The sequence below is a fragment of the Apodemus sylvaticus genome, chromosome 6 (genome assembly GCF_947179515.1).
Source record: "Apodemus sylvaticus chromosome 6, mApoSyl1.1, whole genome shotgun sequence".
NCBI lineage: Eukaryota > Metazoa > Chordata > Mammalia > Rodentia > Muridae > Apodemus > Apodemus sylvaticus.
Window position 1 is genome coordinate 93,839,910 of NC_067477.1, and position 14,378 is coordinate 93,854,287.

The 14,378-nt window shown below is 43.0% G+C and overlaps 1 protein-coding gene across 1 annotated transcript in view; it reads left to right on the forward strand.

The window, feature by feature from the left end:
- Tpo (thyroid peroxidase) overlaps positions 1 to 14,378 on the forward strand; it is a 60,735-nt gene that overhangs the window by 360 nt on the left and 45,997 nt on the right. Inside the window, exons 2-3 of the mRNA XM_052186738.1 lie at positions 6,562 to 6,646; positions 12,528 to 12,679. Of these exons, the coding sequence (XP_052042698.1) occupies positions 6,562 to 6,646; positions 12,528 to 12,679 (237 nt within the window). The remainder of the gene's footprint in view (positions 1 to 6,561; positions 6,647 to 12,527; positions 12,680 to 14,378) is intronic.

Consider the following 14,378-nt stretch of genomic DNA (forward strand, 5'->3'; position numbering starts at 1 on the left):
ATCACCTTAAACTAAATATCTCTGGTATAGTTTTGGTTTAGTTTATGGGAAGTTATAGTAAGAAAGTTACTGAGATGTCTGGGTTAACAATTATTCTTTGCTATAAAGAAGAAAAAGAAAGGAAAGAAGAAAAGAAGGAAGGGAAAGATAGAGGGAAGGGAAGGAGAGGAAAGGGAAAGGAAGGGACCTGGGGGGAAAAGGGAAGAAAGAACAAGTGGTCATCCGGAAGCAAGTTTCCTGGTGCCAGGATGCTGGGGAAGGGACACTTGCTGCCCCCCCCCCCAGTCTCTCAGATACAGCCCAGCCATTGGGCCTTAACATCTTAGTCTATACTCAAACCTGCTTCCTGCTAAGAGCTACATTCTGCCAAATTTTTTTCTGCCTGAACATCATGACTGCACTCAAGTCACCCTGCTGCCTTCCCAGGCTCAGGAGCTCCTAAAGAAAGGATCCTTCCACCTTTCCTTCTGGGTATCCCCAGTGGCTACTCTGGTGTCTGTAAAGCACCCTTTCTAATGGGCATGCCACTCCCCTTTCAAGTCTGTGTCTTCAATTGGCCACCACTACATGTATTCCTGGTGAGCATTAATAACTTGGGAATTGTGTTTCCATGACAACTATGGAAAACAAAACGGGTGCTCATTTTAAATCTTCAAGAAAACCTCAGTATACCCCTTCATACCAATTCTTCTAACACCTGGAGCATGACAGGTGTTCAGCACACAGAAGGAAGTAAACTACTTTATCCTTTTCTTCAATAGCTATCAAGACCCTAGAGGAATAAAGAAAGACTATCAAGAGTCTAGTCAAGAACTTGATATTGCACCTGTGAGCTGTTCATAAAAACATCTGCACAGTATGGCCTTAAAGTTTTGAAATGATATTATTTTCAAAAAAAATGAGGCTATGGGACATCTGTAACCTTGCCCACAGAGTGTTTGTTTTGTTTCTTGAAACAGGGTTTCAGTATGGTAGTCCGTATCAGGCTAGAAGCCACCACATAGAACATACAGACCTTTGTGTCTCTACCTCTGCCTCCAGAGAGTTGGGATGAAATCAAATGATGTACAAGAAGAACCGAGGAGTGGCCTGGTTCTGGAAAGACTCAGTGTAGCAGTATAGGGCAAAACCAGAACAGGAAAGTTGGAAGGGGTAGATGGGATAACAGGGGGAAGGAAGAGGGCTTATGGGACTTTCAGGGAGTGGGAGACCAGAAAAAGGGAAATCATTTGAAATGTAAATTAAAAATATATTGAATTAAAAAAATATTTAAAAAAAGAAAAAATAAATCTGCAATAGAATCAACTCTTTTGCTTACAATTTAACAGTATATGATAATATGCAACCTGACATCTATAATTGATATTGCACTTTGGAGTGTATTTTACTATTCATTAGGATTTTAAAGCTGGCTTCTTATCCATCTACTCTATACATTTTGTAGGTAGAAAATCTGCTGGCAGTGGTGCCACACATTGGTTGACAAACACTGGAGAGGAGGAAATGGGAGACTCACAAGGCCAAGGTCAGCTTTGGCTGTATCTTTAGTCTGGTGTAGGTCAGTAGGGGAGGAATTGCCGGGTATGTGTGAGGACCTAGATTTGATAAAAATTTGTTTTTAAATCCTCAAAATCACTGCTAGTGCCCTTCATGTTCTGCTTGGTGTGGTAGCACCCCTGTAATCCCACCTAAGGCAGGAGGATTATGAGTTCAAGTCTAGCATCAGATATATAGCAAATTTGAGTAAACTCAGCCTGGGCTTTGTAAGACCCTGAAATAGAAAAGCAAAAGCAAGCAGAAAGTATTTTGCTTCAGAATGGTTCAAATTTATGTTCTTTAATATAAGAACATTTATCAGTTGAAAACTAAACAACAGTGCCTTTGAAATAATAAATATTCACCGGTAAAATGTATTTGAAATGCAGTTTTCATATGATCTATTTCACTACAGCCAAAATTAAATGTATTTGAAAAATGACAATGCAGGGGACATCAATGACACTTTGAGAAGCAAAGCTATAGGGGGCAGCACACACACACACACACACACAATTACTATGCAAAGCCAGATGCCTCAAAGCACAGAGGAAAAGAAACCTCGGCACCTGGAAATTTGGTAATAAAGCACTGAAAATGAAAAAAGGTTTCATTTTCTCCTAAAGTATACCCACGACCATTATAAATCTAGGAAAACTTTGCTCATAGCCTCTCTTGACAACCCTCAGTAGCACATGCTCCGTGAAGTACTGCTTATTCCTCTCAACAGACTGAGATGGGCTTCCAGTGTTTGTGCAAAATTAAGATCCATGTGAAATTATCTTTATGGCGAACTCAGCAGCTCGTTGTAGCTGTGAAAAGAAAATAGAATGCAAATGAACAGCTCGAGCAGGAAAGCTGCCTGCAAATCCTGAGATTGGGAAGCCAGCCTAGTGGGGGAGTTTGTTTAAAAGGAAAGCTGGCCAGCTCTGTTCCAGTTCACCAGATTTCTGAAAACAGATCGTCAAAACAGGATCCACGCATGGCTCTGAGTGAATCCCACGTGATCAGAGTCAGCCAAGGGCAGCACGTGGGAGCCTGGGGCCTCTGTGGCTTTGGGGAGGAAGACATTGGCTTTCTTTCACTTCTTTTACTTTGTATTTGTGAACATGTTCAGAACTACATAGCCTGTTTCTTTGTCCTAACATATAGTATCTTCTTGCATAATGACTTCTTGCATTCTAGTTATGAATATGAAAGATTTGGGATTCTTGAGGCCAGTGTGCCTCCCAGAGCAGATGGCACTTTGAGGACATACACGTGGACATCCTGGATGACAGATGATATCTCCAGGACAGGGAATAAGTCAAGTTACCCTCTAGAATTTGGATTTCTGTTCTAGATAAACAAAAGAGAGCAAGTTGAAATCCTTAGGACCATTGGCCCTAGCCTCAACCACAAGTCAGGGGTAGCTTGTGCACCTACCTGCTAGGTGGATCTTGAGATGCAAAAGAATGACAACAGGTCTTAGAGAAGCACTCTGTTTCCAGCTTCTGGCCAGAAAATCTATTTGCATATCTCACCAGGAAGAATGAAAGGAAACTCCAGGTCTCTAGGCAGCCACAGACATCCAGGAACCCACATTAGAAACACAGCTGCCAGCTGCCAGCTGCCTGGGGGCATTCCCCATTTATCTGCCTATTTGCAGCTTGTTCCCTAGTAAGTAACAACCTGTTTCCTCCCCCTAGTTCCCTTCTTCCCTTTCCTCCTTTTCTTTCAAGCCAAGTGTCTGCTCCAGCAGCTCCCATGGGGTGCCAGACCACAGACCAAGGTCTGCTGGCTGCCAGTTTCTCTCTTGTTTATCCTTCCTTTGTCAGTCTAATTCAGTAGACCCCAGAAAGTTCAGCGAAGATGGGCAGAAGAGAAGATTCTCTCCTCTGATGCAGATAAATGAGACACCTCTGTTCATCCCAAACATAATTAATTTAAAATCTATCCAGTTCCACAGAGAGTTTGGAAGATCATAGAGGAGAAGTGTTTCTGTGGGAGTTTTCAACAGAAAACTCTCTGGTTCAAAGACAAAATTTGAAATAATCAACCGTTCTTTAAAATTCGGTAAAATGGAAGCATAAGCAATACATGATCGTGACAATTTAAGTATCAACTTAATATTGGTGATAACAATTCTTAATAACAGGAAATTAGTTTACTAGCAGCTACTATTCCCCAGAAATGCACAAGGCACTCACATACAAACACGTGCACATACACACACACACACACACACACACACACACACACATACACACACACACACATACTCATAAGTTTTTTCCCATAGTTAATTGTTCTCCACAAGCATTTAGCTCTCACATAATGACAAGTTTCTACTAAGTCCAACTTCCACCTGGGTACCAAAGAGGTAAAAAGTATGTGGTCCAGCACCCTAAGACTCATAGTGCACAGGGCACACAGTGAAGAACTGACCTTTTTTTTGTTCTGCTGTTTCCCAGAGAGTATTTATTCTGCTAAGGAAGAGAGAATGAGTTGGATAATTTAAGTAGATACTTGGAGGGATGGAGGGAGCACACACAGGTATATAGGGTGTTTTTGCCCATGTGCATGAGTGTAAAAGCCAGAAGAGGGCATCAAGGTTACTATTCTATAACTCTCCACATTATTACTCTAAGACAGGTTCTATTACTGAACCTGAAGCCAGATTTGCAGTCAATAAGCCTCAGTGATCTTTCCATCCCTGCTCTGTGCAGCATTGCAGTAAAAGGTGCAAGTAGCCGTTTCAAACTCTTTTCCTGAATACTGGGATCTGAGCTGAGGTTTTAATGTTTATGCTGCAAATGTTCCTATATACACCAATCCATTTCTTTAGTGTCAGATGTTGATACATCTTAAAGTAAGGGGGAATCAAGCTATCATACCTAGAGCTTTGAAAATTGAACCTTGTTCTTACAGATTGTGAGGGTCTTATAGTCCATGGAAAGGAGTGTGGATGTCACTCTGTGGGTATCAGGGTCTTTGTGCTGTAAGGAGAGCCACAACCCAGCAGGTCTGTATTTAGAAAGCCACCTGACCTACAGCAAGAACAAAAGAGAAGTGAGTTGTCTCAGCCATAACTTTTCCTACTCAGTGAGGGGGGTGTACAGAACTTCCCAAAAGGCATTAAGGAAGGGAGAGGGAAAGACACACATTTTCAAGGGTCCCCAACTCCACTTGACTCCAGACAAGCTGCCAAAGGTTCTCTTAGTCATTGTACTATTGCTGCAAAGAAAGTCTGTGACGAAGGCAACACCTATAAAAAGAAACATTTAACTGGGGACAGTTTTAGAGAATTAGTCTAAGGTCATCATGATGGGCAGACAGGCATGGCATTGAACCAGCAGCTGAGAGGTTTACATCCTGAACCACAGGCAGCAGGCAGAGAAACAGACATCCACAGATGAGAGAGAGAGAGAGAGAGAGAGAGAGAGAGAGAGAGAGAGAGAGAGAGAGAGAGAGAGAGAGAGAGAGAAAGAAGGCAGCAGGCTGAGCCCATTGTGGGCTTTTGATACTTTCACACCTATCCCCAGAAACACATCTCTTCCAACAAGGCCACACCTATTCCAACATGGACATATTTCCTAATCCTTCCCAAATAGTTCCACTAATTGAGCCAAGCATTCAAACAGATGAGCCTATAGGTATCATTCTTATTGAAACCATGACAGTAGCCATGAACACTTCCAGGGACAGAAGAAGTTCAAGTTGAAGATGAATATTTGGAGGAGGATAAGAGAGAAATAAAAACCAAAACAGGCAAAGATGTGATAGAGGAGGAAGGGACGAGAACTCAGGAACCAAGGCCGGGACAGATAGGGCCATAGACAAGAGATCCAGCATTCTGTGGGCCCTCTGAATCCAACAGGCCTGCCACAGAGAGCCCTACAATTTGTTTATAAGCAAAGCCAAGAATTCACCATGCTCACAGTAAGAGCACTGAGCAGAATGTAGCATTCCAGCTGTGGGGAAACTGCTCATTAAGGTCAAAGTCCATCCTGACCAATTAGTCTCTGAGCTTGGCACATTATGAGAGACACCCTTCATTAGTGGGTTTTCACCTTCTCAGGACTTGTTCAAAGAATTCTAAGCCTCCATGCCCACCTCTACCTGAGGAATGTCACATAGCTTCAATTAGTTCATAAGACCAATTTTATTTCTTCTGACAAAAACCTTTCAGCCAGCACCTGAGATTCCTGAAATGCTTCCCCATACTAACGAGGCATTTTAGGTGACCTAAGCCCTCAGCCAATGACATTTGCCTGTCCTAGATGTCTATACCTTCAGTCCCTCAAAACTTTGTAAACTTTCAATCACCCTGAGTAAAGTTGATCTGCTGGTCCCAGTGTGGTCAGTTACTATACATACTCACAGGGCTTCTGAACCCCCTCACTTCCACCTGACCTGGGCTTGGTGTCTGTTCCCACTGCCCTTGTGGACCAAATCAGCCAATAATCCATTAGGGCAGGGAGATCCACACCAACATCAGTAATGGAACAGTATCCTGACTCTAGCGCCCACACATACAGCCTCCCTGCTAGAAGACCAGACATGCCCACCCAGTCTAGAGAATGAGTATTTTTTCCTAGCTGGCAAATCCAGGGTCACAGCTGACTTCAGGAATGGAAATTAGAATTAGATATAGCAGGATAGATTCAGAAGGAAACTGAGTAGACATTACTGTCCCTCATATAGGAGAGTGGTGTGATCTTGGTAACTTGTGATCTTAACTGCCTCAGACTCTCTAACACCTTCCTATCATATTGTTTCTTCTTGCATCAAATATCAAAGGCAGATGCTGTCAGGGGCTAAAATGTTACAAAGCTCTCTCACTAATACAGTTTCTGAAATATGCATTTATTTAGTTTACCTTTACCTGATTTGTTTCAGTCTTACATAGATGTTAATGCTCAAGAGAGTTCCAAGAGACACATGACTGTCACTGCACCCACCTGCACTTGAGGAAGTAAGCTAAAGCTGGCAGAGTTGCTGCACTGGAGGTCTGTTTTAACAGTGCTGTGTTTTCTATCCTAGGAAAGACTATGAAGTCACGTGTTATCAGTGTTGTAGAAACGAGCCAGCTCATGGTGGACAATGCAGTCTACAACACCATGAAAAGGTGAGAGACAGTGAGTGGTGGTGTTGACTATGATGTCCTTTTGCAAATGAGGAATTGGAGCTCATGTGAGATGATTCATGGTTCCAGTGTGATTGGCCACAATGGAAAAACAATGTTTACTTTCATAACTCTGCTCAGAAAAAGGAAAATCAAAAGCCAAAGATCTAATCATAGTTCACGGTGCCATGATGACAGAGTCTGAAGCTTGGACAGGAATAACATTAGGACACTTTACAGAGAAAGGGGTCCTGTGCACTCAGGTTTGGTGACTACCCACTGTAATGTCACCACAACACTACCTTAAGCCTAGAGCTTAGAACCAGAGCCTAAACCTGTTCATCATTGTTTCCCAAAATAATTGACTTTATAAACTAATTTTTAATTAAAATTTTTTATAATCTTATTATATGTGTGTACATGTGTTGCTCACATGCATGTGTACCCATCATGTACATGCCTTGTGCCTTCAGGGGGCATAAGAGGGCATCAGATCCCCTAAAACTAGATTTATAGACAGTTATAAACCACTGAGTAGGTGCTGGTAATCTAATCTGGGTTCTCCAAAAAAGAAGTCAGTGCCCTTAACTCTGAGCCATGTCTCTAGTTTTTCACATCACACTTTTAAATATACAACAGACACCATAGTTAATGACATCATGATGTCTTATTAGATGTTCAGGAAACATCAGAAACATACTAGGTTTATGTCTTCACAAACATAATTTTATTGAAAGTTGGTGATAAGTTACAACATCTCTCAAGGTACAAATTATCACCTGACATCTTCTGATTTACTTCAAATTCCTTTTATTCCAAGTAGAAAATTGTTTTATTATTCCACATTGGTTAGAGACAAATTGTTATCTGACTGTTAAAAAAAAAATGAAGGTAAAAAAGGAAACAATACTCTGAGCAGATGAACTGATGGGAATCATCAGAGAAGAAAGAGAGTTTTCAGCAGTGTAGAATGCTCCTGGAGTCTTACAGCTGGAGGAGTTGCCCACTGGAGCTGGGAGAGGTAGCAGAAAAATTCATAAACCTAAGAGTTTCATGATGTCAACCTCAGTACAAGGCCGACAGCTGATGACATAGGGCTCCATGACTGCTCCATTGGAGGAGGAAGAGCATGAGGCTGTACCAAAAACACGGCAGCTTCACCTGTGATCAGCAGCCTGTGCTTCTGCAGCAGGAAGCAGAGCCAGGTCTAAAAGCTGGCAAGTGTGGATAAGACCTGCTATCAGTCATAGCTGGGCCACCCAGGAAGTAGCTCCTACCAGCACATCTTAAAGACCAGTTACACTCAGTAGCCCTTTCTGGACCAGTAGGAGTGAAACCACCAACTCCTTTGCTCTTTCAAACCAAGAATCCTCAGCAGACCAAGGAGATGAGATTTCCCGGCTCAAACTTTCTTTCACTTGTGCACTTTCAGAACAAAACCTCTACCTGTATATTCATTAGGTAGTTCTATCTATCTATCTATCTATCTATCTATCTATCTATCTATCATCTATCTTCTATCTATCTCCCATTCTCCTGGCTGCTCCTCATCGCCTTCTCTCCCCCTCTCCTCTCCTCTTTCCCTCCTTCCCTCTCTGTTCTTTCCATGTTCAGCACTGCAGTGTGGTTGTGGGACACACTGCTTGGTCAGGCAAAGCATGGGGAATATTTTGACTGCATCTCCCCATACCCCTGCTGCTGTCAGGTGCTGGGCTTTAGGGGAGCTCTGAGACCCCACTTAGGGAGTGAAAGAACACAGTCTAAGATGTGGGAAGCCAAAATTGGGGTTCCCTGACTCTCAGGCACCCAGTTGCCATTGGGGTGTCACACAGAAGAGTCAGGAACAAAGGATCTGGTGACCATGTGTCTGCGATGAGGCTGGGACCATTGGGGTCCCTTGGGCTGAGGACAATGACAAACCTGGGGCTGGGGTAATGGAGAACTCTGGTTGAGCTCATCAAGAAAGGTATCTGTCTATCTATCTATCTATCTATCTATCTATCTATCTATCTATCTATCTATGCCACACCTATCTATCTATACTGTGGTGGTCTGAAAACACAGAGAGGCCTTCTTTGGGAGACTTAGGCTGCGGCTCAGTCAGTAGGCAAAGGCCTTCTCCATGCTTTCCATGGCAATTTCAATGAAAGAGACAATCCATGTTTATCCATAGCATTTATTGAATATTCAATGTGGAAAATAGATGTGCACCAACCAACTTCTCAGGGTGGACCAGAGAGTAAATATCTTTTGCAAGGAGGAATGTCCAGGAAGGGAAGTTTATTGGCTAAACCCTCTGGGGCTCTAGGTACCGCAGTAACATGGAGAACTCTTTTCTGGGCTATGTGACTGACATGGGGAGTGTGGACATGTGTTCTAGGCCAGGAATCTAGCAGGGAGCAGGGAGGCACCTACTGTCTCAGGTGGGTACCAAGTGCTGGACTCTCAGAGCCACTCTATCTTATCAAGTTTCCTGGCATACTCCATTGTCCCACACCCCTCCTTCCCTCCTTTCCAGAATATAGATAGATTACTTTTCTATCTTTTTCTCTGCTGAGACACAGTGGACCCGGAGAACAGGAAGCTCTAGACAGCACAAAGAACCAGGATCACATCTTTACCACTTCCTGGAGTGACAAATCTGTTCTCTTCCAGCATTCTAAGTTAGTTTCTGGTTGCCCATGGGCTCTAGGATTGATTCCCCTGGATTATCTGTGCTCAGATCTGTGACATCATCTCAGTGTGCTGACACTGAGATATTCTAGGTTCTACCTGGCAGCAGACTGAGAAGCAAAGGGCATAGAATGACTTATTGAGAACGACATTGTTGCTCTGCATTCTCCACTCCTCAAACACCCGGGGACTAAAGAGAACATAAATCTGACACGTGGCACTCCTCCTTGTCTTTTCACATGAAGAATGCTGAGCCAGCTAAACACAAAGTTCCCGAAATATGAGAATATAATCAATAGCATTCTGCAAATAGAAGGGCACACACCTCTCATGTAACACCCTCCCACTCCCTGCAGCTGGAGCGTAAATGAGCCCTACAACAGGGCTGTAGACCTTCACTGTGATTGGAGGGTTCACACATGGAACAGTCTGTTCTGTACTGTGATTGGAGGGTTAGCAGATGAAGCTGTCTCTTCTGCACCTCCCCTGGGAGAGCAACCGATGGACAGCTGGTAGGGCAATTGATAAACGCCTCACCAAGCCCCTAAGATCAGAGCATAGGGTATGAAGAGGGGTAAGCAGCAGGGAGGGCCGGTCCACTTGAAGGGCTGTGTGATAGCTAAGGGGACAAACCAGGGGAAGATATGGGCACTGATGCATGGTAATGGCCACTATCATCAGCAAGCTATGAAGACTAGAATGTTCAGTCTAGGGTTCTAGGCACCAGGACAGCCAGTCTCCTGCGACTGTCCACCTCAGACAGGACAGGATACTGGCATCATTGATAAGTCAGCCATCTTTTGCTCTATCCAGATAGTGCTCCTAAATATCCAAGAAGCTCTTCAAAAGATGATCTCCAGTGGCTTTCATTTCCCTGTTTGGCAGCAACAGTTGTAGGCTTGTAGACGCAACAGTGTCACCCTTTAGTGTCAGAGTCCCTGTGAGTCTCAGGTATGGGGACCCTATGCCCTACAAATGTCTCTACAGTTTTAGACATTTAGCCTTTGGCAGGGACTAGTATTACAGCTCTCAGCCTAGAGTTTGAGACCCTTGACTCTAAGGAGTTGAAAGCTCTATGAGAATATTCCAGCAACCAGGGCCTACAGATTCTCTTCTCTGACATCTTACAGTCTGTCCTTCCGTTGTCTCGGCTCTTTGCTAGGTCATCACCTTTTCATCGTTCCTTCTGATTTCTTCTTCCCGCTGAGCTACTCTCAAGCTGTTCAGCTGCTTCCTTGGCAGTCAGACTCCTGGCTACTCAACCTCTCCTCCATACCAGCACCCATCACAGCCATCAAGCCTTGTGGTTTGGACCCATTGTGGCCTTGCTCCAGTGCCAGTCTGATGAAATAGAAGATGTGCCCCTCTAATGAGACAGAAAATGAGCAAGGCTCATGGTAGCAAATAGCCTGGAATGGACCACTGTGAGGAGCTGGGGTGATTAGCAAAGCCGTAGACTTGGGTGTATTCAGGCTGTTAAACTGACAGTCTTTCCCCTCAAGGCAGCTATAGCAGCGATGCAGAGTTCATCAACCACTAAGTAGGATGACAAGTCACCCTGCATCCAAAAATTTGCCTGTTTACAAAGGGGAACATCAGAAGGAGTGCTCACAATACAAGCATTAAAACATCACATTTTTCCCTCTTAGCAACATCCTCTGCCCAAATATCCTTTAGAGGAATATATCTTTAGGGGCCATGCTTCTATCTACCATTGGCACTTCAGGAAGATATAGCCCTGCTAGTGGTGAGGGACAATAACCTCTACCCCTGAACTGGAGTTTCCTGCCCTCTGCCAGTTCCCATGAATCAGCTCATGTTGTAGTTCATAACTGGAATAACCTGTCTCCTCAAGGCTCAGGATGTCATTAGATCTTTTACTGATAGGTGGGCATATAAAGAATATAAATATTTAATATGTCACATTTTCTATCATGGGCATTGGTGAACTGCGACACTCATTTCCAATCTATGTGAGTTAGGTGTGTTTGCATCTCAACCTTGTTGCTGTCACTTATGCCTACCTTGAAAAAGCTATGCAACTTACTTGAGCTAAGTGGTAACTTCCTCATCTATGTAATTACAGTATTTATATCTTGAGGTTATTAAGTTTCCTTTGTATTACATATCTTGGGGTATGCAGCATGATGTTTGGATACACACAGAGATATAGAAAGGATTACAACAGACACTGTCCATTACCTGAAGTAACTGGCTTTGTTCTGTGGTAAGAGCAGGTAGGATTTTATCACATTTTCAGGCTACAGTTTAAAGTAACTGCAGTGAAGCCCCTGAGACATGACATGCTCAGAGAGCAGCATGTATTTTAGACTGTTACCAAGACATGGAAAATATAACATTCCATTTATTCACAGTATGATAAAACTGAAAAGAGGACTGCTTTCCCCAAAGCCATGGTGACATAAACTGGGTCCTTCTGGGAGAGTTGATTACAGGACAGGGACATTTATGACAGCTTCAGGTCTCTGCCTTTCCTCAGATCTTCAGAGGTCAGAATCTAGAGGGTGTTGTGATCCTCCCTACTCTAGCTGAGACTCTGCCCTGCAGTGACTACCTGGCCCAGGTTATGGTGAGAACCAAAAAACTGTTAAAGAGAATAAAGATAAGTGAGATATGGATATTTTTAAGAGGAAATATTGGCCATATTCTTCTGCACACAATATTGCTACTCCCTGTTGTGACCTATCCCTTTTTACTGACCCCAGTACTTCTGTGACTCAGAACTATCTAGGATTTTCTTTGTGTTGCCCACAGTTAATTGTCTGGTATGTGCAGTCACTTAATAAATGTTCTGTTGATTTAGTTGTTGTTGTTGTTGTTGTTGTTGTTGTTGTATGTGGTATATGTGTTAGTGATAGGGAGAGGCTGGATGGGAGAAATGTGTGTTTGCAGATTCATATGTGCATGCATGAAGAGGCCAGAAGTCAACCTCAAGAGCCATACATACATCTTCTATTTTGAGACTTGATCTCTCATTGGCACCTGGGGCTCACCAGTAAGGATATGCTGGAGGGAACCCAAGAAATCTGCCTGTTTCTATCTCCACAGCACTGGGCTTATGGGAAATTATCACTATGCCCAGATTTTTCTGGAGATCAAATATAAGTACTCACATGCTTGTTCATCGAGTGCATTTGCAAACTGAGCTGCCTCTCCATCTCGATTTAACTAATGACTCCTTATGCTCTAGAAACCTCAAGAAAAGGGAAGTCCTTTCCCCAGCCCAGATTCTCTCTTTCTCTAAGCTGCCAGAGTCCACCAGTGGGGCTATTTCCCGAGCAGCAGAGATCATGGAAGCATCAATACAAGTCATGAAACGTCAACAATCACAGTTCTCCACGGGTAAGCAGCTGCCTGCCTCTGCCCCTGCTTAAATCCATTCATAGTTTCTTATTTTTGTTATTCTGGGTAATACAGTTTCTCTCCTATTCAAATCCTGTTTGGAGAAACAGCTAAACATGCTCTGATTTATGTTCTAAAATACATTCCTATAGCCTTCCCACCCAGTGAAACACAGGGAACACAGGGTACACATTCACTCATAAGGGCTTTCTGGGGAGACATTCATTCAGGTTGTGTCTTGTCACAGCCAGCAGAGGACTGGACATGAGCCTCAACTTCCCAGTTTATAGCCAGGACCTTCTGACTTATAGTATGTTACCCAAGGAATGTAACAATCCATGGGCTTTTCAAAAAAAATGAGACCAATCTGCAGTCTTTGGTAGCTCACATGGTAGCCATGGTAGAGTACATTTGAAGAAAGCAGAAGCCAGATTAAAGCCTCAGAAGACTATGATGCCACACTCAAAGATATGCTTTCTTTTTAACAACCTCAGTGAGATTTCTTTTCAGTGCAATGTTGTGAGCTATTTGATCTCTTAAATTAATCTGGTGTTGCTTTGCCTGATGAGATGAACTCGTTTTAAACCAGTATTAATCACAATTCTCAGATCCTACACTGAATAGTTAAGTTTGACTTGTACAGCAACCATAACATCACTCTGAAAAAGGTTTCCTTTCAGATCACATAGTTGCAAGACCTTTCTAAGTACATTGGTCCCTATCCAGTAGTGACATCAACTCAGACCATGGTAGAAGTAATGGTAGGGTGACCTGTCCTGAGGATGGGAGTCTACTGGCTCCTGCTTTCATGTCATAGGACTCTCAGTCCAGGGAGAACACATTGCAAAGATGAGCCATAATGTGAAATTGATAATGTAAAATACCCTAAAGGATATGTTAGAGTTATTTACATAATTTACATATAGACTTAGCCACTCTGGAGCATTTAAGATATAAGGAAGGTAGGCCAGTTCAAATAGACTTCCAGCCACACCTGCATAAACAGCCAATCCAAATGACTTCCTGCCGTGCCTGCATAAACAAACAGTAAATGCACTGGGTAGAGGCACCAAGTTGTTCTTGAACATTGACGTGTTGACCAGTAAAAGGTCAGTCACATGAGTCTCTTTACAGGATTTGATTTGCTGTGCTCTAGCCAATAAGGAGCACACGGCCTTCATGCAGCTGAACCATTGTCAGGTTGCTCAGTAAGAATAGGTGTGGAGAACTCACTGTGGAGATGCCTGCTCCATTCTCTTCTCTTTGAAAATAAATAAGATGCATTCCTCTTGGTTGTGTTCTCTAGGAAGAATCTCAATTTCATTAGAATACATTCATCACACAATTTTATAGGGTCATCTTTGAGTTTCCTTAACCTTGATTTGTTGAATAGCATAAACAGTGAAAGAACTGGGAAGAAAAACAGTAAATATAAACAAAAGAGACTTCATTCAGGGGTGCTAACCTAGAGAAATCAATAGGAGAAAAAAAATAAAGGCTTTTTTATAGCAGAAGAAATGAATGCTATTAGCAAGCTGATCAAGGTGGGTTTCTATGGGAGGATACACATCCTGTCTTAGTGCTCTCCTGGGTAATTGTGAAATCAGAATGTTTTGTTATACAGCTATAACAGGTTGGTCCTGGTGATCTGTCCTGTGAGATGAGGAATAACTCTGAGAAGTGGCCTGCTAGCTTGTCT